General features: G+C 48.4%; 1 protein-coding gene across 4 annotated transcripts in view; it reads right to left on the reverse strand.

Annotated features, from left to right (window-relative positions):
* Positions 1 to 23679, reverse strand: part of LOC137651780 (alpha-ketoglutarate-dependent dioxygenase alkB homolog 4) — a 118401-nt gene that overhangs the window by 69718 nt on the left and 25004 nt on the right. For all 4 annotated transcript variants that reach the window (XM_068385000.1, XM_068385015.1, XM_068385008.1 and 1 more), the window contains exon 2: positions 23200 to 23457. In XM_068385000.1, coding sequence (XP_068241101.1) covers positions 23200 to 23310 — 111 coding nt within the window. In that variant the 5' untranslated portion in view covers positions 23311 to 23457. The remainder of the gene's footprint in view (positions 1 to 23199; positions 23458 to 23679) is intronic.

Raw genomic sequence — 23679 nt, forward strand, 5'->3', positions numbered from 1 at the left:
GGATAGCAGGGATAGAAAAACTCTTGAACCTAGGGTCCCACACCGAGGGGTTCTGAGTCTTGGCCACGAAGGAGGGAACAAACTTCAAGGTGACCTCCTTCCATCCCCTTGAGTGTTCCACTTCGTATGACAACCCGTGTATTTCGCCTACTCTCTTAGCTGAAGCCAACGCTAGTAAGAAGACCGTTTTGAGGGTGAGGTTCTTGTCCACGATGTCCTTCAACGGTTCGAAAGGAGGTTTTCGGAGCATACCTAGAACCCTCACTAAATCCCAATTCGGGATTCTCGGAGCGGAAGGAGGGCAGGCTTGCTCGAAAGCCTTAATGAGCATAGAAATGAGCCTGGAGGTGCCCAGGTCTATGCCCTTGAGAAGGAAGACTTGACCCAGGGCCGCCCGAACTCCCTTAATAGCTGGGACTGACATGGCAAACCTATCCCTGAGATGAACCATGAAGTCTGCTATAATAGGCACGGACGCTTCTAAGGGCTCTATCTCCTTGTCCCTGCACCACTTAACGAACACCGCCCACTTAGACTGGTAGACGGCTGCGGAAGATTTCCGCAGGTACAGAGACATTCTCTTGGCTGTTTTGCTAGAGTACCCTTGTTTCTTCAGGAGGCGCTGGATAACCTCCAGGCGTGTAGTCGAAGGGCCTCCGGGTTTCAGTGAAACCGCTGAAAGTGAGGTTGTCTTAGTAGGTCTGATCTGACGGGCAGAGGCCAGGGAGGAAGCGTGGCGAGGCTCCTTAGGTTTGCGAACCAATCCCTCTCTGGCCACCAGGGCGCTACCAAAGTCATCCTTAGGTTGGTTGCTGCTTGTACTCTGTTGAGGACTTGTCTTATTAGGGAGAAGGGGGGAAAGGCGTACACGTCCAGGCCGTCCCACTTGTGTTGAAAGGCGTCTTCCATTGCCGCCTTCGGGTCTAGGACAGGAGAACAAAATACGGGGAGTTGGGCGTTCCACCTTGTTGCAAACAGGTCCATTACCGGAGACCCCCACATCTGGATAATGTGGCTTGCCACTTGTGGGTGTAGGGACCACTCTGTCGCTACTACTTGCCCCGCCCTGCTGAGGCCGTCTGCTAGGACGTTCTTCTTCCCCGGAATGAACCTTGCCGTCAGGTTGACGTCCCCCTTCTCTGCCCACCTTAGGATTTGAAGGGCCAGATCGCACAATTCCTTCGACCTCAGTCCCCCCTTCTTCTTCACGCATGCCACCACGGTTGCGTTGTCTGACATCAGGGCTACCGAGTTCGCCCTCATGTCCTCCTCGAAGTGGTAGCAGGCTTCCTGGACTGCTTTCATTTCTAGGACATTGATGTGGAGGGACTTCTCTTCTTCCGTCCACGTTCCCTTTGCGGTCCTTTCTCGGAGGTGGGCTCCCCACCCTTCCTTCGATGTGTCCGTGAAGAGAAGGAGCTCCGGAGGTTGGTTGGAAAGTGGCATCCCTCTCAGGGTGTGTGAGCGATCCTGCCACCATTCTAAGGCCCGTTTGGTCTCCTGCAGGACCGGCACCACTAAGTCCGCGGAACTGTTCTGGTTCCACCGTTCTTTTAGGTTCCACTGAACCACCCTCAGGTGCTGTCTTCCGTGGGGAACCAGCTTCTCCAGGGACACCAGGTGTCCTACCAACCTCTGCCAATCCTTCGCTCTTCTGGGTTGCCCTCGAAGGAAGGGCAAGAGCACCCGGTCCAGGTTGTCTAGTCTGTCTGAGGACGGAAATGCCTTGACCTGTAAGGAGTCGAGTACTACTCCCAGGTACGTCGTCCTGTTGGCCGGGGTTAGCTGTGACTTCTCTAAGTTGACCATGATGCCCAGGTCTTTGCACAAACGTAGAAGATCCTCTCCTTGTAGTTTCAAGTCTTCCCTTGAGGATGAAAGGAGTAGCCAGTCGTCCAGGTATCTGATAAGACGAATTCCCCGTTCGTGTGCCCAAACGGAAACCATCGCGAACACTCTCGTGAATACCTGGGGGGCTGTTGAAAGACCGAAACACAAGGCCTTGAATTGCAACACCTGGGCACCCCACTTCACCCGGAGAAACTTCCTGCTTGACGGGTGGATGGGTACCTGGAAGTAGGCATCCTTGAGGTCTACAGATATCATAAAGTCCCCTTCCCTCAAGGATGCCACGACAGTCTTTGGTGTATCCATCTTGAATGGTATCTTATTGATGAACCTGTTGAGGGCTGACAGGTCTATTACTGGTCTCCAACCTCCCGTTGCTTTCTCCACTAGGAACAGGCGGCTGTAGAATCCCGGACCCGGCAATTCCACTGCTTCCAGGGCTCCTTTTTGCAACATCTTGTTGACCTCTTCGCCGAGCGCAGCCCTCTTCGCTGGGCCCTTTGAAACCAACCAGTCCGCCTGGGACGCTGGGAGCACCGGGGGTGGTTGTTCCAAGAACGGAATCCTGTAGCCCTCTCTCAGAACGGAGACTGTCCACGGGTCTGCTCCATGGAGCTTCCATGCTTGCCAGGCCAGACTGAGGCATCCCCCTACCTGAGGCTTGGGCAGGGAAGGGGGGCCTCCCATCTTATCTCTTACGGGAGGAACGGCCTGCTCGGCTTCTCCTGGAGGAGGAATAGGAGTTCCTATACGGGGATGGTGCCGAGGAGGATCCCCTTCGGGAGGGATTCGTCGAGGTAGGCCACAGCCCCGACGGGGGTTCTCGTCTTCCCTGGGCTGGGAAGGAACGCACAGTCACAGGTGCTTCCGTCACGGGCCTCCTGAAGGCTGGGCGACGCGCCGTCTACGGCTTCAGGCCAGAGAGTTCCCTTTTCTTGGCCAGTTTCTCCATGGTTTCCTCTGCCTTCTTCGTTGGAAATAGTTGGTCTCCCCAGACGGAGCTATATTTCAACGCTCGAGCTTCCCTTTCGGGGATCTTGACCGGAAGATTCTTGAGCAGGGCGTCTCTTCTCCGCAGAACCCAGTTAGCCGAGAGAGCCAAGGACTGGAATGTCATGAACTTAAGGGCTCGGCTACCCGACTCTAGCAACTGGTTCAGAGCCTCCCGTTTTGCAGGCTCCATAGAGTCCATAGGGATCTGGGTGCCGACCAAGGTGGTGGCCCACCAATCCAGCCAGGAAGCCATGTTCACCAGGTCCTTGGACATCTCCTCCATCATAGCTGTCTCGGGTTGAGAGAAGAATGTAGAGGCCGAGGCTGCCTTCTCGTCCGAAACGCCCTGGCACAGGATGTCAAGAGATTCCGCCGTCATGCAGGGGCCACTCGTCCTGCCCTGTAAGGAGTAGTATTTCGTCTGTGATTTAAGGCCTTGTAACAGTTTCGCCGAACTATAGCCCCTGGCGGAATCGCTATTACGTACGATAACTTTATCGATATGAGCCCTTCCGATTCCCACATTCCTGGCCTCTGGTAGGGAGAGAGAGGATTTCTTCTGGGCAGGGGCGTCGAAGAACTTATTCAGGCCAGAGGTCCACGTTTCCACCTCCTGAGGGGCGGGTTCCACCAAGCCATTGTACCCCCTGATCATGGCTAGGACTCTCCTGTAAGCGGAGTCCTCCCCCGCCGACGTCTCGCCTTCTCTTTCCTCTGAACGACGGGGAGAGGCGTGTCCACGGGGGCCTTCGTGCCGACGGGACCCTCGGCCCCTCCTCTCATCGACGTCCGGTACTTCTCTCCTCCTCGAGGGCTTTTTGGGCGAGATGGGTTCCTCCGTGAGAGCCCTCGAAGGAGATGCCCCTCCTCGTGTAGCTTCACGATGGGGGGACCTGTCGAGGCTGCCCATCCTCGATGACGACTCCCCCCGCTGGGCGGATTGAGTGTCTCTCGGACGGGACTTAGACCTGGAAAAGGAAGGTGCCCGTCCTCGTGCATCTTCTCGATGGGGAGGCCTGTCGTGGCTGCCCATCCTCGATGACGAATCCCTCCGCTGGGCGGATTGATTGTCTCTCGAACGGGACTTAGGCCGGCAAGAAGCGGTCCTCCGTTCATCCCTGGCGAGGCACGTGGAGGCCCTTCTAGGAGGACTGTCTCCCTCCCACTCAGGTGTCGCCCTAGTGGGTCTGGCCAGGCCCTTCATACTCTTGCTAGGGACGAAAACCCACGTCCCTTGCGGTGATACTGGTCTCCTGCTTTTGGATGGAGGGGAGCGGGGGCTTCTCGTGCCCCGAGATCGTGTGGGAGACCGCGAAGGGGAGTTCCTCCGCACAGAACGATCTCTCTTCCTCCTCTGACATCTGCGATGTTCCCTGCTCGAGGAATCAGACGAGTCGCGCCCCGAGGAGTAGATATCCTCGCAATATTGAGACCTTGAACACGACTTTGGCTTCTTGGGGCTCCTCCGCAGCCCTGACGAAGAAGGAATTGGCCGATGATCCTGAAGAGGTGGCTTCGTCGGTAACCACGCGGACGGGCAAGGAATGCATGAGAAGGCCTCACTGAGTCCTTCCTCGATGTCCAGTGGGGACCTCATCGGCGTCCTTGGTAAGTCCCACGCCAATGGGTCCTCCTGCGGGGATTCTTCTCTGTCGACGGCGCCCTCCGTCGCTGATGTCCCTGAAACGATTACCCAAGGATCTGGAGAAGAAAACGCAACATTATTAAACCACATGGGGTCCTCCGTAGCGACGCGGCCCCTATGTGAGAGAAGCTCGTCCTTCGGAGCCCCACTACACTCACCTACAGGCGCCGGCACCCCCTTAGCAAAAGACGATTCAACCGCACAATCACTCTCAAGGGAAGGATGCGCCAACCGTTTTCCTCTCAAGGACTTACCTTTTCCCTTAACCTGGGTAGGGGAAGAAGGATACACTCTACCTGCCCCTTCTCCTGCCGACGTCGCGGGAGAAGAAACGCTTGACTTCCGTGGTGATCTCTTCGTCGCCTTCTTCTTCTTGGTGGCGAACCTCACCCACTGAACTTCACTCCATTCCGCACATTCGGGACACATGTCCAACGAAGAACAGGCTTTGCCCCTGCATGAGGTACACAACATATGCGGGTCTACCTCAGGCTTGGACAGGAAAGCCCCACACGCCTTACCGGCTCTAGGCCCAGGACAACGGTGAACAGGCTCCATAGCACAACGCAAAGAATCGCAATACACAAGAACGCGAAAAAGGGAAAGCACTGTAACACTAGTAAAGCACAAGGGGTTGAAAGCTAAAGCGCGTAGTAAAGGCACTGAACATTTGCTAAAGAATCGAGACCATGTGGGAAGCACGTGGTAATCGAACAAAGGGGGTCGCACAGAGAACTGAGGAGCGGTGTGTGAACACAACGCGACCAGAAAACATACTGGCTAGAGTGAGAGCGTAGTCTCTTGGCCGACCTCGGTCATTGCCCCAGGTCACGTTCTCTTCCGCTACCAGGTCACTTAGAAAATGGTGGTAGGGTAAACTACGCAAAACTCTGGTCGTTAGAGAGGAGCCACCAGTGAGTGACTCCTAAGAAAGTGTTTCGAGGTAAGTATCTGTGTTGGAACAAACTGTAGTTCTAGCCGGCATGTTGCCGGCAAGGCTAGCACTAGGGTACAGTTCAGTCGACGTATTGTCGGCTGTGGTGGTGGCCGGCAGCTCACCGGCCGCCGGCGAATCGCTGGCTGTCGGCACGCTAAGCCAGCCGGCGAACTGGATATATAGACAGCGGTCGGCAGCCCCCCCCCCCCTGTCGGCAGGTCACCGGCTGTCGCCCTGCTATGCCAACCAGCGACCTGCCAGTCAGTGTAGTGGCCTGCAATCTGAATTCAGCCAGCTCTTTGACTGCCAAGTCAGTTGTGCCGGCAACTTTTGGGTTGCCAGCGCACAAGTCTAATCAGCGCATTGCTAGCTAGGGCAGTGGCCTGCAGCTGCCGGTAGGTTAGAACCCAGCGGCACTAGCCAATAGAGAGAGAGAAAGCGTGGAGTGAAGGATAGTGTAAGAGCTCTGCCTTACTACCTTCTTCCAGAATGAGGGTTCAAATGGAAGGGGAGAATGTATTATTCAGGCTTCCACCCATCCACAACTATTGCCGGTCTCTACCGGCCACAGGTTTGTGAATGGCAGTCCAAGAGAGGACTGAAGAACACTACAGCAAAGGGATCTTCTGCCGGCAGCCGGCCCAACTCTCCCGGAGCATTATGTCCGTAAGGGAGAGCTGAGTGACTATGCCACTACAGACAGAAGCCCGAGCCAGCCCCACAACCTGCCGGCAATTGGCGCGATTATAGGACGACGGCCAAAGGTTTGTGATGGCTAGGCCATCACTAAAGGACACAGTGGGGAGGGGTGAGGGTCCTATGGGGTGTGGAAGGAGCCGGCAGGGTTGCCGGTCCTACCACACCTTAGAGAAACTCTGTTCCAGTATTGAAGCCATCCCAGGCAGCAGGATAATTCTATTCTCCAGCCTAGGGTCGACTAATACAGTAAAGGGGCCGGCAGCATTCTTGCCACCACCCTTAAACAAGAGAGGAACAGAGTTCTAGTGCCGGTGTCACCTAAGCGGCAGAAAAATGTCTATTCCTCAGCCTAGGGTCCGCCGGCACAGGACTAGTCAGCTAGACCACAGGGAGAAGGTATCAATGTCATATAAAGCCTTCAGTTGTGGTTTAGGGAGTTCTAGCCTCCTATGCCGGCAGCTTAGTCCAGCAGGGGAATGTTATTCACCCTGCCAGCCAGCTGCTGGCACCAGACTAATTACTCTTAGGTTCTGACCAAAACCAAAAAACCTACCTTTGTGGTTACAGGGAAGGGACAGAAAACCCTAGCCTAGTCCTGCCTGAATTACAACTCGAGGCACGACTGACTAGGGTTATAGCCTAGGCTAAACTCAGAGGGAAGGAGGGATTGCCCTTAAATCTCCGTAGGAGACAAGTATTGCCTTATAATAATTCTAGGAGGTATCTATCTCCGCCTGAATCAATAAAACGATACACGAGTGTAACCGGGGAACATGTATGAAAGTATACTAAAGCCACTAGGCTAGTAGCCTAATGGCAGTGAGAATCGATTACCTAAATCACCGAAACTCTCTCATAGACTATCTTGGAAGAGGAAGATATTATGCAATCAATATATCTTACATGTATAAAATTTGCCTAAAGCTTCATTAAAATTGTAACACTAGGAAAGTCTATTATATCAAGCATGAAAGTACTATAAACTGAACGCCTAGGCTAGGAAGCCTAGCGTAAACAAGGTTCGGTTATCTAAATCGCCGAAACTAATATACTGTAAATACTATCGGCATAATATAAAGAATTCCTAGCAATGAAGGCTAAATAGCTAACATTATTTAATGCTATTAATACTGGGAAGGTCGTTCTGGCTAACTAAATGACTCATGCGTTACGAACGACAGCGCCCATGACGCCTCTGGCTTAGGCAACAGCTCTTGCATACGTTAATTTAACCTTAATTCATATTATAAAAAGGCAAGAGCTTACATTTATACGATGTAAAGATCAAATACTCAACTTTCCAGAGGCAGAGGTTGGAGATTGCATGATAAATCCAAAAATTCCAAAAATAGGGAGAGAGCACCAGGAAAATCACTGAGCAATGGCGCTACGAGTAAAGGAATAAAGATGGCGGCGATGATGACGTCATCTAGATACTCAAAACAGTAACTGGACTGTTTGGGTCGCCTGAAACACAACTTTGCCCTGAGTCATCGCCTGATTTTTCTGGATTTTTATTGTCTTCTTCTGAGTCTACGGATTCTGTCTCTGGTTCACACCAGAGAATGTCAATAACCCACAAATACCAACTGTTAAGTGAGGCTATCGATCGGTTAAAGACACCCTGTTTGTACCTGCAGAGTCGCTGGCTTAGCCTGTCTCCGGTGCTGTGAGAGATTAATATGGCTCGCCAGCAGATTGCTGAATCTCAAGTTTTATATAGTAATTACTTTTCTTTATTAGTTATTTTTTATTCCCACATTTGGGTACTTAAAAGGCTGTGGGATACCTTGAGTGATGAAATCTGTATTGAGTTACAGTTTGTTTAATTGTTTTATTAATTGTAAATTTCCCATGACCGTGACAAAGTTATACCTGTACAGTATTAGATTTAGTAAGTTTTTATTATCCTGTAATACCTGTAGACCAAAATCAATAAGTTTCGTATTCTTTAAAACTGATTTTGGACTACAATGAATGTCATTTTTCTTTTTCCTGGATAGTTTCAAGACTGTGTATGCCTGTAATACTGTAATGTTGCCTGTAATAATAACTGTTTTGTGATGTACTGTATATCCATTGCGTTTCATGGTTTATCATCTATTCCTATCACACTTTTTATCATGAAACTGTCAAATGACTTACCTAATGTAATACATACAATTTGATAGGTGGCTGAAGGGACGGAGGATGAATTAAATCTCTTTTAGTAGATCATCCTAATGTAATACATACAATTTGATAGGTGGCTGAAGGGACGGAGGATAAATTAAATCTCTTTTAGTAGATCATCCTAATGTAATACATACAATTTGATAGGTGGCTGAAGGGACGCAAGATGAACTAAATCTCTTTTAGTAGATCATCCTAATGTAAAACATACAATTTGATAGGTGGCTGAAGGGACGCAGGATGAACTAAATCTCTTTTAGTAGATCATCCTAATGTAATACATACAATTTGATAGGTGGCTGAAAGGACGCAGGATGAACTAAATCTCTTTTAGTAGATCATCCTAATGTAATACATACAATTTGATAGGTGGCTGAAAGGACGCAGGATGAACTAAATCTCTTTTAGTAGATCATCCTAATGTAATACATACAATTTGATAGGTGGCTGAAAGGACGCAGGATGAACTAAATCTCTTTTAGTAGATCATCCTAATGTAATACATACAATTTGATAGGTGGCTGAAGGGACGCAGGATGAACTAAATCTCTTTTAGTAGATCATCCTAATGTAAAACATACAATTTGATAGGTGGCTGAAGGGACGCAGGATGAACTAAATCTCTTTTAGTAGATCATCCTAATGTAAAACATACAATTTGATAGGTGGCTGAAGGGACGCAGGATGAACTAAATCTCTTTTAGTAGATCATCCTAATGTAATACATACAATTTGATAGGTGGCTGAAGGGACGCAGGATGAACTAAATCTCTTTTAGTAGATCATCCTAATGTAATACATACAATTTGATAGGTGGCTGAAAGGACGCAGGATGAACTAAATCTCTTTTAGTAGATCATCCTAATGTAACACATACAATTTGATAGGTGGCTGAAAGGACGCAGGATGAACTAAATCTCTTTTAGTAGATCATCCTAATGTAACACATACAATTTGATAGGTGGCTGAAAGGACGCAGGATGAACTAAATCTCTTTTAGTAGATCATCCTAATGTAACACATACAATTTGATAGGTGGCTGAAGGGACGCAGGATGAACTAAATCTCTTTTAGTAGATCATCCTAATGTAACACATACAATTTGATAGGTGGCTGAAAGGACGCAGGATGAACTAAATCTCTTTTAGTAGATCATCCTAATGTAACACATACAATTTGATAGGTGGCTGAAGGGACGCAGGATGAACTAAATCTCTTTTAGTAGATCATCCTAATGTAATACAGACATGGCGTTTCTGAGGGTGGTCCAGAAACGCCATGGCCCGTGCCGCGGAGGAAACACTAGGCTACACCACCAAGAAACGGCAGGATTGGTTTGATGAGAATGAAATGTGCTCACAAGGTGGCTGAAGCTGGTTGCCAAAGAGGGATCCGTGAAGCCCAGAACACCTGGTGGCAAAGAAAAGCTGCAGAAATACAGAGTTTCGCTGACCAACGTGACCTGCGCAGCTTCTATGTAGCAACAAAGGAAATATTCGGTCCCACACGGTCATCAGTGGGCAGCCTGAAGGACGCGGATGGGGCCACGACCATCACCGACAGCGAGGGCATCCTGGCCAGGTGGAGGTCTCACTTTGAGAACCTCCTCAATGACCAAGCAGACACCCCAGACGATCTCCTGCGAATGACCCCGCAGCATCCCGTATGTCACTGGATGGCACTACCACCCTCCATCCATGACTTCAACAAGGCCCTGCAGCGCATGAAGCCCGGCAAAGCCCCAGGGCCAGACAACATCCCGTTGGAGCTCCTCACTCACGGTGGCCCCGGTTTGAGGAACCGTTTGATGCTCCTTATACTGAAAATATGGGAGACCAAGACCCTCCCCAGTGACTTCCGCGATGCAAACATCGTTACCATCTTCAAGAAGGGAGATAGGGAGAACTGTAACAACTACCGGGGAATATCACTACTAAGCATCACGAGTAAGATTTTCGCTCGGATTCTCCTTGACCGCCTCCTTATTTTCGCAGAAGACGTCCTGCCAGAGTCCCAGTGCGGCTTTCGACCTTCCCGCGGGACCATAGACATGATCTTCTGTGCGCGACAACTACAAGAGAAGAGCCTCGAACAACAACAGCCCATAATGTTCATCTTCTGGGATTTGAAAAAGGCCTTCGACAATGTACCTCGACCTGCCATGTGGGCTGTCCTCAAAAGATATGGCTGCCCACCTGATTTTGTCAAGCTGGTGCGTGCCCTCCATGACGGAATGGTTGGGAGAGTCTGCCACCAGAACTCTCTTTCAGACCCATTCCCCATCAACGGCGGCCTGAAGCAGGGCTGTGTTCTGGCCCCAACGTGTTTCTCGCTATACACCGCAGCAATGCTCAACGAGATTCCCCCAGAAACACCCTCAGTCGACTTCGTTTCCGCATGGATGGAGGCGCTTTCAACCTCGCCAGACTCCGCGCCAGAACCAAGACCACCTTGTGTGCAGTGCAAGAACTGCAGTATGCTGACGACAGTGCCACCCCAGGTCAGACGGCAGAGGACCTCCAGTCATTAGCTGATGCATACAACTCTGCCTACGAAAGTTTTGGGATGCAAGTCAACACAGATAAAACCAAGACCCTCATCCAACATCCACCAGGACTGATGCTCCCAAACTTCAATACCACAGTGAATGCCCAACCGTTAGAACAGGTGGACCAGTTCTCCTACCTAGGGAGCATCCTAACATCAGCTCCCACAAGCAAAAAGGACGTGGAGAACAGGATCAGGGCAGCCCACTCCGCCTTTGGCCGACTCAACTGCCGCGTATTTAACAACCACGCACTGACAATGACCACCAAAATAATGGTGTTCAGGGCAGTAGTCCTCTCCACGCTCCTGTATGCATGTGAAACATGGACGCTATATAGAAATGATATTAAAAACCTAGAACGCTTCCAACAAATGAAACTGAGGCAGATCTTGAAAATCCCCTGGGAGAGCCACACCACCAACATTGAAGTCTTAGACCGTGCCTCGCTGACCAGCGTGGAGGCCACCATCATCCACCACCACCTCCGCTGGATAGGACACGTGCATAGGATGGATCCATCTAGGCTCCCAAAGAAAATATTCTACGGAGAACTGACCCAGGGCACCAGACCATGAGGAGCCCCGAAAATGCGCTATAAAGATCAACTAAAGCGCACCCTGGCTCTAACTGACATCGATCCTTCCTCATGGGAAGAAACAGCCAGGGACAGGAAAACCTGGAGGAGTACAGTACACCATGGCACCGTAGACTTCAAGGAGAGGAGGAAACAAAATGAGAAGGCTAGGAGGAGAAGAAGGAGAGAGCGATTAGAACAGCCCCGCCCACCACCTACCCTCCCTTGTGAACACTGTCCGCGACTCTTCCACCACAGACTAGGACTTAACAGCCACATCAGACATAAGCACCCACCCCATAGATAGGAGGCTGATGGCTAACGACAGAACCCAATACTCGGACACGAGTGGGCGCCGACGACAACGATGACGACGAATACAGACAATTTGATAGGTGGCTGAAGGGACGCAGGATGAACTAAATCTCTTTTAGTAGATCATCCTAATGTAATACAGACAATTTGATAGGTGGCTGAAGGGACGCAGGATGAACTAAATCTCTTTTAGTAGATCATCCTAATGTAATACAGACAATTTGATAGGTGGCTGAAGGGACAAAGGATGAACTAAATCTCTTTTAGTAGATCATCCTAATGTAATACAGACAATTTGATAGGTGGCTGAAGGGACGCAGGATGAACTAAATCTCTTTTAGTAGATCATCCTAATGTAACACATACAATTTGATAGGTGGCTGAAGGGACGCAGGATGAACTAAATCTCTTTTAGTAGATCATCCTAATGTAACACATACAATTTGATAGGTGGCTGAAGGGACGCAGGATGAACTAAATCTCTTTTACTAGATCATCCTAATGTAATACAGACATGGCGTTTCTGAGGGTGGTCCAGAAACGCCATGGCCCGTGCCGCGGAGGAAACACTAGGCTACACCACCAAGAAACGGCAGGATTGGTTTGATGAGAATGATGCTACCATCTCTCTTCTCATTGAAACCAAACGACAAGCACGCCTGACTTTGGAAAACCAACCAACAGCAGCTAACAAATGTGCTCACAAGGTGGCTGAAGCTGGTTGCCAAAGAGGGATCCGTGAAGCCCAGAACACCTGGTGGCAAAGAAAAGCTGCAGAAATACAGAGTTTCGCTGACCAACGTGACCTGCGCAGCTTCTATGCAGCAACAAAGGAAATATTCGGTCCCACACGGTCATCAGTGAGCAGCCTGAAGGACGCGGATGGGGCCACGACCATCACCGACAGCGAGGGCATCCTGGCCAGGTGGAGGTCTCACTTTGAGAACCTCCTCAATGACCAAGCAGACACCCCAGACGATCTCCTGCGAATGACCCCGCAGCATCCCGTACGTCACTGGATGGCACTACCACCCTCCATCCATGACTTCAACAAGGCCCTGCAGCGCATGAAGCCCGGCAAAGCCCCAGGGCCAGACAACATCCCGTTGGAGCTCCTCACTCACGGTGGCCCCGGTTTGAGGAAGCGTTTGATGCTCCTTATACTGAAAATATGGGAGACCAAGACCCTCCCCAGTGACTTCCGCGATGCAAACATCGTTACCATCTTCAAGAAGGGAGATAGGGAGAACTGTAACAACTACCGGGGAATATCACTACTAAGCATCACGAGTAAGATTTTCGCTCGGATTCTCCTTGACCGCCTCCTTATTTTCGCAGAAGACGTCCTGCCAGAGTCCCAGTGCGGCTTTCGACCTTCCCGCGGGACCATAGACATGATCTTCTGTGCGCGACAACTACAAGAGAAGAGCCTCGAACAACAACAGCCCATAATGTTCATCTTCTGGGATTTGAAAAAGGCCTTCGACAATGTACCTCGACCTGCCATGTGGGCTGTCCTCAAAATATATGGCTGCCCACCTGATTTTGTCAAGCTGGTGCGTGCCCTCCATGACGGAATGGTTGGGAGAGTCTGCCACCAGAACTCTCTTTCAGACCCATTCCCCATCAACGGCGGCCTGAAGCAGGGCTGTGTTCTGGCCCCAACGTGTTTCTCGCTATACACCGCAGCAATGCTCAACGAGATTCCCCCAGAAACACCCTCAGTCGACCTACGTTTCCGCATGGATGGAGGCGCTTTCAACCTCGCCAGACTCCGCGCCAGAACCAAGACCACCTTGTGTGCAGTGCAAGAACTGCACTATGCTGACGACAATGCCACCCCAGGTCAGACGGCAGAGGACCTCCAGTCATTAGCTGATGCATACAACTCTGCCTACGAACGTTTTGGGATGCAAGTCAACACAGATAAAACCAAGACCCTCATCCAACATCCACCAGGACTGATGCTCCCAAACTTCAATACCACAGTGAATGCCCAACCGTTAGAACAGGTGGACCAGTTCTCCTACCTAGGGAGCATCCTAACATCAGCTCCCACAAGCAAAAAGGACGTGGAGAACAGGATCAGGGCAGCCCACTCCGCCTTTGGCCGACTCAACTGCCGCGTATTTAACAACCACGCACTGACAATGACCACCAAAATAATGGTGTTCAGGGCAGTAGTCCTCTCCACGCTCCTGTATGCATGTGAAACATGGACGCTATATAGAAATGATATTAAAAACCTAGAACGCTTCCAACAAATGAAACTGAGGCAGATCTTGAAAATCCCCTGGGAGAGCCACACCACCAACATTGAAGTCTTAGACCGTGCCTCGCTGACCAGCGTGGAGGCCACCATCATCCACCACCACCTCCGCTGGATAGGACACGTGCATAGGATGGATCCATCTAGGCTCCCAAAGAAAATATTCTACGGAGAACTGACCCAGGGCACCAGACCATGAGGAGCCCCGAAAATGCGCTATAAAGATCAACTAAAGCGCACCCTGGCTCTAACTGACATCGATCCTTCCTCATGGGAAGAAACAGCCAGGGACAGGAAAACCTGGAGGAGTACAGTACACCATGGCACCGTGGACTTCGAGGAGAGGAGGAAACAAAATGAGAAGGCTAGGAGGAGAAGAAGGAGAGAGCGATTAAAACAGCCCCGCCCACCACCTACCCTCCCTTGTGAACACTGTCCGCGACTCTTCCACCACAGACTAGGACTTAACAGCCACATCAGACATAAGCACCCACCCCATAGATAGGAGGCTGATGGCTAACGACAGAACCCAATACTCGGACACGAGTGGGCGCCGACGACAACGATGACGACGAATACAGACAATTTGATAGGTGGCTGAAGGGACGCAGGATGAACTAAATCTCTTTTAATAGATCATCCTAATGTAATACAGACAATTTGATAGGTGGCTGAAGGGACGCAGGATGAACTAAATCTCTTTTAGTAGATCATCCTAATGTAATACAGACAATTTGATAGGTGGCTGAAGGGACAGAGGATGAACTAAATCTCTTTTAGTAGATCATCCTAATGTAATACAGACAATTTGATAGGTGGCTGAAGGGACGCAGGATGAACTAAATCTCTTTTAGTAGATCATCCTAATGTAACACATACAATTTGATAGGTGGCTGAAGGGACGCAGGATGAACTAAATCTCTTTTAGTAGATCATCCTAATGTAACACATACAATTTGATAGGTGGCTGAAGGGACGCAAGATGAACTAAATCTCTTTTAGTAGATCATCCTAATGTAATACAGACATGGCGTTTCTGAGGGTGGTCCAGAAACGCCATGGCCCGTGCCGCGGAGGAAACACTAGGCTACACCACCAAGAAACGGCAGGATTGGTTTGATGAGAATGATGCTACCATCTCTCTTCTCATTGAAACCAAACGACAAGCACGCCTGACTTTGGAAAACCAACCAACAGCAGCTAACAAATGTGCTCACAAGGTGGCTGAAGCTGGTTGCCAAAGAGGGATCCGTGAAGCCCAGAACACCTGGTGGCAAAGAAAAGCTGCAGAAATACAGAGTTTCGCTGACCAACGTGACCTGCGCAGCTTCTATGCAGCAACAAAGGAAATATTCGGTCCCACACGGTCATCAGTGAGCAGCCTGAAGGACGCGGATGGGGCCACGACCATCACCGACAGCGAGGGCATCCTGGCCAGGTGGAGGTCTCACTTTGAGAACCTCCTCAATGACCAAGCAGACACCCCAGACGATCTCCTGCGAATGACCCCGCAGCATCCCGTACGTCACTGGATGGCACTACCACCCTCCATCCATGACTTCAACAAGGCCCTGCAGTGCATGAAGCCCGGCAAAGCCCCAGGGCCAGACAACATCCCGTTGGAGCTCCTCACTCACGGTGGCCCCGGTTTGAGGAACCGTTTGATGCTCCTTATACTGAAAATATGGGAGACCAAGACCCTCCCCAGTGACTTCCGCAATGCAAACATCGTTACCATCTTCAAGAAGGGAGATAGGGAGAACTGTAACAACTACCGGGGAATATCACTACTAAGCATCACGAGTAAGATTTTCGCTCGGATTCTCCTTGACCGCCTCCTTATTTTCGCAGAAGACGTCCTGCCAGAGTCCCAGTGCGGCTTTCGACCTTCCCGCGGGACCATAGACATGATCTTCTGTGCGCGACAACTACAAGAGAAGAGCCTCGAACAACAACAGCCCATAATGTTCATCTTCTGGGATTTGAAAAAGGCCTTCGACAATGTACCTCGACCTGCCATGTGGGCTGTCCTCAAAAGATATGGCTGCCCACCCGATTTTGTCAAGCTGGTGCGTGCCCTCCATGACAGAATGGTTGGGAGAGTCTGCCACCAGAACTCTCTTTCAGATCCATTCCCCATCAACGGCGGCCTGAAGCAGGGCTGTGTTCTGGCCCCAACGTGTTTCTCGCTATACACCGCAGCAATGCTCAACGAGATTCCCCCAGAAACACCCTCAGTCGACCTACGTTTCCGCATGGATGGAGGCGCTTTCAACCTCGACAGACTCCGCGCCAGAACCAAGACCACCTTGTGTGCAGTGCAAGAACTGCAGTATGCTGACGACAATGCCACCTCAGGTCAGACGGCAGAGGACCTCCAGTCATTAGCTGATGCATACAACTCTGCCTACGAACATTTTGGGATGCAAGTCAACACAGATAAAACCAAGACCCTCATCCAACATCCACCAGGACTGATGCTCCCAAACTTCAATACCACAGTGAATGCCCAACCGTTAGAACAGGTGGACCAGTTCTCCTACCTAGGGAGCATCCTAACATCAGCTCCCACAAGCAAAAAGGACGTGGAGAACAGGATCAGGGCAGCCCACTCCGCCTTTGGCCGACTCAACTGCCGCGTATTTAACAACCACGCACTGACAATGACCACCAAAATAATGGTGTTCAGGGCAGTAGTCCTCTCCACGCTCCTGTATGCATGTGAAACATGGACGCTATATAGAAATGATATTAAAAACCTAGAACGCTTCCAACAAATGAAACTGAGGCAGATCTTGAAAATCCCCTGGGAGAGCCACACCACCAACATTGAAGTCTTAGACCGTGCCTCGCTGACCAGCGTGGAGGCCACCATCATCCACCACCACCTCCGCTGGATAGGACACGTGCATAGGATGGATCCATCTAGGCTCCCAAAGAAAATATTCTACGGAGAACTGACCCAGGGCACCAGACCATGAGGAGCCCCGAAAATGAGCTATAAAGATCAACTAAAGCGCACCCTGGCTCTAACTGACATCGATCCTTCCTCATGGGAAGAAACAGCCAGGGACAGGAAAACCTGGAGGAGTACAGTACACCATAGCACCGTGGACTTCGAGGAGAGGAGGAAACAAAATGAGGAGGCTAGGAGGAGAAGAAGGAGAGAGCGATTAGAACAGCCCCGCCCACCACCTACCCTCCCTTGTGAACACTGTCCGCGACTCTTCCACCACAGACTAGGACTTAACAGCCACATTAGACATAAGCACCCACCCCATAGATAGGAGGCTGATGGCTAACGACAGAACCCAATACTCGGACACGAGTGGGCGCCGACGACAACGATGACGACGAATACAGACAATTTGATAGGTGGCTGAAGGGACGCAGGATGAACTAAATCTCTTTTAGTAGATCATCCTAATGTAAAACATACAATTTGATAGGTGGCTGAAGGGACGCAGGATGAACTAAATCTCTTTTAGTAGATCATCCTAATGTAAAACATACAATTTGATAGGTGGCTGAAGGGACGCAGGATGAACTAAATCTCTTTTAGTAGATCATCCTAATGTAATACATACAATTTTATAGGTGGCAGAAGGGACGCAGGATGAACTAAATCTCTTTTAGTAGATCATCCTAATGTAATACATACAATTTTATAGGTGGCAGAAGGGACGCAGGATGAACTAAATCTCTTTTAGTAGATCATTCTAATGTAATGCATACAATTTTATAGGTGGCAGAAGGGACGCAGGATGAACTAAATCTCTTTTAGTAGATCATCCTAATGTAATGCATACAATTTTATAGGTGGCAGAAGGGACGCAGGATGAACTAAATCTCTTTTAGTAGATCATCCTAATGTAATACATACAATTTGATAGGTGGCTGAAGGGACGCAGGATGAACTAAATCTCTTTTAGTAGATCATCCTAATGTAAAACATACAATTTGATAGGTGGCTGAAGGGACGCAGGATGAACTAAATCTCTTTTAGTAGATCATCCTAATGTAATACATACAATTTTATAGGTGGCAGAAGGGACGCAGGATGAACTAAATCTCTTTTAGTAGATCATCCTAATATGAACTAAATCTCTTTTAGTAGATCATCCTAATGTAAAACATACAATTTGATAGGTGGCTGAAGGGACGCAGGATGAACTAAATCTCTTTTAGTAGATCATCCTAATGTAAAACATACAATTTGATAGGTGGCTGAAGGGACGCAGGATGAACTAAATCTCTTTTAGTAGATCATCCTAATGTAATACATACAATTTGATAGGTGGCTCAAGGGACGCAGGATGAACTAAATCTCTTTTAGTAGATCATCCTAATATGAACTAAATCTCTTTTAGTAGATCATCCTAATGTAATACATACAATTTGATAGGTGGCTCAAGGGACGCAGGATGAACTAAATCTCTTTTAGTAGATCATCCTACCTTTCTATTGAATTTTTTTTGCAATGTAAAATATACTCATTTGAATGTGCAGAATTTGTGTGGAGTGTTGTTGTCAGGTACAAGATACTTTTTTGTATGGGCTTGTGGGCTAATGGGGGCAAATACAATGAATTATGGTTTGTGTGGAAAAAAAAAGCTTTATGGTTTGTGTGGAAAAAAAAGCTTTATGGTTTGTGTATTATGGAAAAATACATGTCACTTTAGGTTAGATTGTTGAGACAGGTCAGATGTGTAACTTTGTCTTATAATCCCTTTGATTGCAACAGAAGCACCCATTTAAATAACATTTGAAATTAGCCTAGATATGTATACTGATTCCTAAGAGGTTCTGTATGGTGATATTTATGTCTCTCATTCTGGTTTTGTAGATCTATATTGTATCACCCTGGTATTTATTTTTTTCCTCTAAACTGTTTGAATACTGTTTTTATTAACAGCGTTTCATTTCACAAGACAACTGTCCCCTTCTCAGCCACTAATTTAGTCTTTTTTTCCCTTATTATTATTTTTTTCCTTTTTTTTTTGTTTCCTCTACTAATGTTTTTAGTGCTTAAATAACCTGAAATATAGCTGCCGCTTCTTAAATTGGATTCCATGCAAGCCAGTAACAAGTGAGATGGCTTACCTCTGATTAATATTAAGGAACTACAGTTCTAGCTGGGTCCCTTTGCCCAGTATAAAATCAGGGGTGGTGCCCAGTGCCCAGTTCTCTTCACCTGTTACCCAGATTTTTGAGTATTCCACCGTTTTACCTTTTTGTGTAGTGAACGTTGTAGTGTGGTCGGCAATTGAACACTAGGCAGTCTGCGTGCTACAGTCCGCAAACCCCTACATATTTCCTATGAGCCCAAGATGAAACTAGCATGAACACTCTGGGAAATACCTGAGAAGCTGTCGCAAGACCAAAGCATAGAACTTTGAACTGGTATGCCTTTCTCTCGTGAATGAATCTTAGATACTTCCTTGAAGACGGATGTATTGGGATCTGGAAGTATGCGTCCTTCAGATCCAGTGTGCGCATGAGGTCCCTTGGACATACCGCTTGAATGACCGTTACTGATGTCTCCATTCTGAACCGAGTCTGTTGAACAAACTTGTTCAGAGGGGAGAGAGGCGAACGCGCACAACCACCTCGTCCACGCGTGGAAGGGCCAGGCCTAGGCGAGGCGACAGATGGACCTTGCACAGCTCCAACTAAAAAAAATCTCCCTACTCAGTTTGTCTGCCAAGGCAATCTCCTTGACGGGCATGAATTTGGCTGACAGGGCCGTCACATTGCCCTCTGTCCATCACATGATTTCGATGGCTAACTAGCAGAGTTAATGTGAAATAGTCACTCATCAACACTACCGAGAGGCCTGAAAGGTGTTGAAAATGTTGAAGAGAAAGGTAAGCTGCTTTCAACTCTAGGAGGCTTATGTGGAATTGCAGGTATAATTCAGACGATAGCCTGGAGGCCATGAGCTATAGCAAGTGAGTGTCCCATTCCTCCTTTCATGCTCATGTGAAGAGCATCAACTCGGGGAGAGGAAAAAGATCAACCCTCTGAGAAGGTTTGAATCCGAGATCCACCAACTCAGGTTTTTTTTCTTTTTTTTTTTGCTCCGACCCCATTAGAATTACCATTCCAGAGGGGCCCCTGCCCTGCATACAGAAGGTCTTTAGTTGCCTTTGAAGTGACTGCATGTGAAGGCAACTGTTGGGTATAAGGCATTCTATCAAAGCCAAGTGACCTAACAGGCATTGCCGCAGATGTGCTTGTGGCGAGATTCATACCAGGAACTGGCAAGCCATTTCCTTGAGTCTTATGACTCTTCTGTTTGGGCTTCAAGGGTGACTTTTCTAAGTTTACCATAATCACCGGATCGCAGTAAAACTACAGAAGCATGGCTTGATGTCGGGAAATTATCTCCATCGAGTCTGCCAAGGGTAGCCAATCATGTAGGTAACAAAGGAGATGAATGCCATTGGCATGTGACCAAGCTGACTCTAGAGTGAAAACTTAAGGTGCTGTTGACAGACAGAAGCACAACACTCAAAACTGGTATACAGTATCTTCTTGTGCAGCATAAATGTTAGGTACTTCCTTGATGATTGAAGCATTGGGATCTGGAAGTATGCTTTCAAATCCACAGTGATCATGAAGTTTTACAGTCTGACAGCATGTCTGACCATTTCTGATTCTTGAATGGAGTATGAAGGACAAGCTCGTTCAAGGCTGAGAGGTCTATGACTGGTATCCAACCTCCTGATACCTTCTTTACAAGAAAGTCAACTGAAGAAGCTTGGGACTCATCAATGACTTCCTGGAGAGCAGCCTTCTCTATCATGGTTTGGACTTCTACCTGTAGGGCAGCGTCCTTCACTGATCCCTTTGCAAAGGATGGAGATCTCATTGGAGGACGAATCACGGGAGGTGGAGAGTTGATAAAGATAACGACATAACCTTTTGCGGAACAAAAAGAAAAATCAAGGGTCGGCCCACTGGTGTTGCCACTGCTGCCACCTAAGTTGCAGACATCCTCCCACCAGTTTTATAGTAGGAGGAAGACCCCCCTAGCATGAATGCCATCTTCATCCACCACCTCTCCCCTCTAATCTTTCCTGCCTCTAACCCTGAAAGGCGGGTTTGAAAGGTACTGACTTCTTAGTGATGTTTTGCCTGGAAGTCCCCTTAGAGGTCTTGTGAGCTTGTCTCGGCACGGGAGATGCTCTATGCGCTGTAAGTGCTGAGGAGGCAGGTTGTGAAGCCACGGCCTGATGAAAAAAGGAGACCTAGCTCGCCTTTCTCCACTTCTCCTTATCTGCCTCTACATCCTCGAGAGGAAACAAAGACAGACACTTGATCGAGGAGTTACCAAGGACAGCCTTCCTCTTGGGCACCTGTTTCTGAATCCAGCAAATGATGGCGTCATGCCTCTTCAGGATCCAGTTGGCCCACTGGTTAGCTACATTGTGTATTAAGAACTCCATTGCTCTTGCATCCGAGAGAACAATGTTCTTAAAAACCCACTGCTTCTCAGGATCAAAAATATATTCAGTCGTGGCTAGGTAGCTAACGGTCATTGACCAGAGGTCCATCACGAGGATGTTTGAAGAGTTGCCTGCACCAACCTCTTCCTATTCAGCGCCTCCACAGACAATAATGTCACTAACTGCATTGCCAGACTCTCTATGGTTGAGCCTCAAGACAAGCAGTGGTGAAGGGAAGTCATCTTGTACGTTATGGTACTTCGTCTGTCTCACAAATGAAGGAGGAAGTAACTTCGACAATTTCCTTGGCCCAAAGGAATCCTTCCACGCAGAAATCTTTGAGTCTGCCTTAGCCATGGACCTGGCAGCCAACTTGGACCACAGTAGCTCAAACCATTGTCTGTTGGCTGTTGTAGCACGGCATAGCACATCTATAGCTATGCCTGTTACCTGAGGAGGGGAGTAAGGGGAATTACCAAGTCCCCTGGCTACACAAATGCAGGCAAGAACCTGCATAAATGCACATTCAGACTTTCTTTCCTCCATGTTGCGAGCCTTAGGGCTAGTGGCTAGAAGGATATTACCGATCAAGTAGTCAGATTCGGAATCAAGGTCCTCCTTAGGATTAGCCATAGGGAAACAAGCACTAGGAGTGTCTACACTGACTTCCTGAGCTGAGCCTGCTGTCATTGTTGACTTGAACCTGCCCTTGAGGATATAGGACCTCCAAAAATTTGGAGGCTCAAATCTACAGCAGGGTGATAACATTCTTCCAATCACGGGGCTTGCCTAACGAGGTGAAAATACTGGACGTCGGCCCTTTCTGCCCCAAATCCAGAACTTGTTTTGCTGGAGCTGGTACTGGGATGGAAGGTGCCTCTAAAGTGAAAGAATGCATAACTTCTATAAACGAGAGCACATAGGAGTCAATGAAAGAAATCTCCCTAAGAAATCTCGATCCCCTATGGAACCTGGCATGAAAGGTGTCACCGGACGGATGCGTGGCCTGTCTAGGCTGACATAGCCTCTGACCAGGCTTAATGGGAAAAAATCCCAATTCCTCCCATACTAGATAAATGCCAGATGGTTTGGCTTTGATCCCTTGCACCTCCTGGTGGTTTTGCCACCTTGAGGTGTTCCCCACTTCAGTACTGTGGTTGGATCACAGAGAGCCTGAGGATTGCTGTGATGAACAGCTACCCTACCAGGAATGGTCATAATCAGATCTGTCAAGGGTTCATGGGAAGCAAGATCGATGCTGGGCACTGCTTTGAGGATCTCCTGCAGGAGAATCTCAGGAGACAACCCCGAAGCAGCTGGTTTGCAGATAACCTGGTGTAGCTGGTTTGCAGATGACCTAGAACAGCTGGTGTGCAGATGATCTGCCCCTGAGTAGGGGTGTAAACCTGCTGGAGTGGAGCCAGAGGAGCATGGAACTGGTTTGCATGTACACACCCTGGTGAAAGAACAAGAGACCATAAACAATCACAAGTTACTAGAAGTTACGCAGTTACCTGTATGCAATCGTGCGATGGATTGCTGAAACCAAAAAGAGAGAACCCACAGGACCAACTATAAGACAGAACACTGCTGTGGCCAGAGTCAAATTGAAGGTATCTCTACCTGTCAGGCAACATGTTCACCTTAACGATAATTCCAGCTTCGGTGAAGTCGAAGATTTGTATTATGCGTAAGAACAAACAAGAATTTATTCTAACATTTAAAAACAAAAGACAAATTTGTCTTACCTTGTTGTCTTCAGAGAGCCAAGAATCAGTGAGGTTCAGAGCTCCAAATTCCTTTTCGCATACAAGACATGTACGCTGACCTTTGCAACCGCAAGGTCTAGGATGAAACATGATAATTATTGATACTGTATACTTGATGCTGCAGTCAAAAACAGTTACTTTCTCATCATTCACAACTTTACAAACTTGATTCCATTTTTCTCAAAGTGTACTAGTAGGGCTTCCTTAATATCCTAATGGCCCTTGTGTATATATTTCCTAGGAAAAAAAACATTAGAATTATATTTTGCAATGTCAACTCCAAACACTTGAAGAATACTTTACAGTATACAAAATTTCAAATGTACTATACTTTATATTTTTCCTAGCTATACAACCTTTAGTTATTTAAAATAAGATATATTTAATGCAAGCTGGAACTGCCGTTGAATCTTTAAAAAGATAGTTACGTAATGATAGTTGAGGAGGAAAGTCCGGCCC

The sequence above is a fragment of the Palaemon carinicauda genome, chromosome 1, assembly GCF_036898095.1.
Source record: "Palaemon carinicauda isolate YSFRI2023 chromosome 1, ASM3689809v2, whole genome shotgun sequence".
Taxonomy (NCBI): domain Eukaryota; kingdom Metazoa; phylum Arthropoda; class Malacostraca; order Decapoda; family Palaemonidae; genus Palaemon; species Palaemon carinicauda.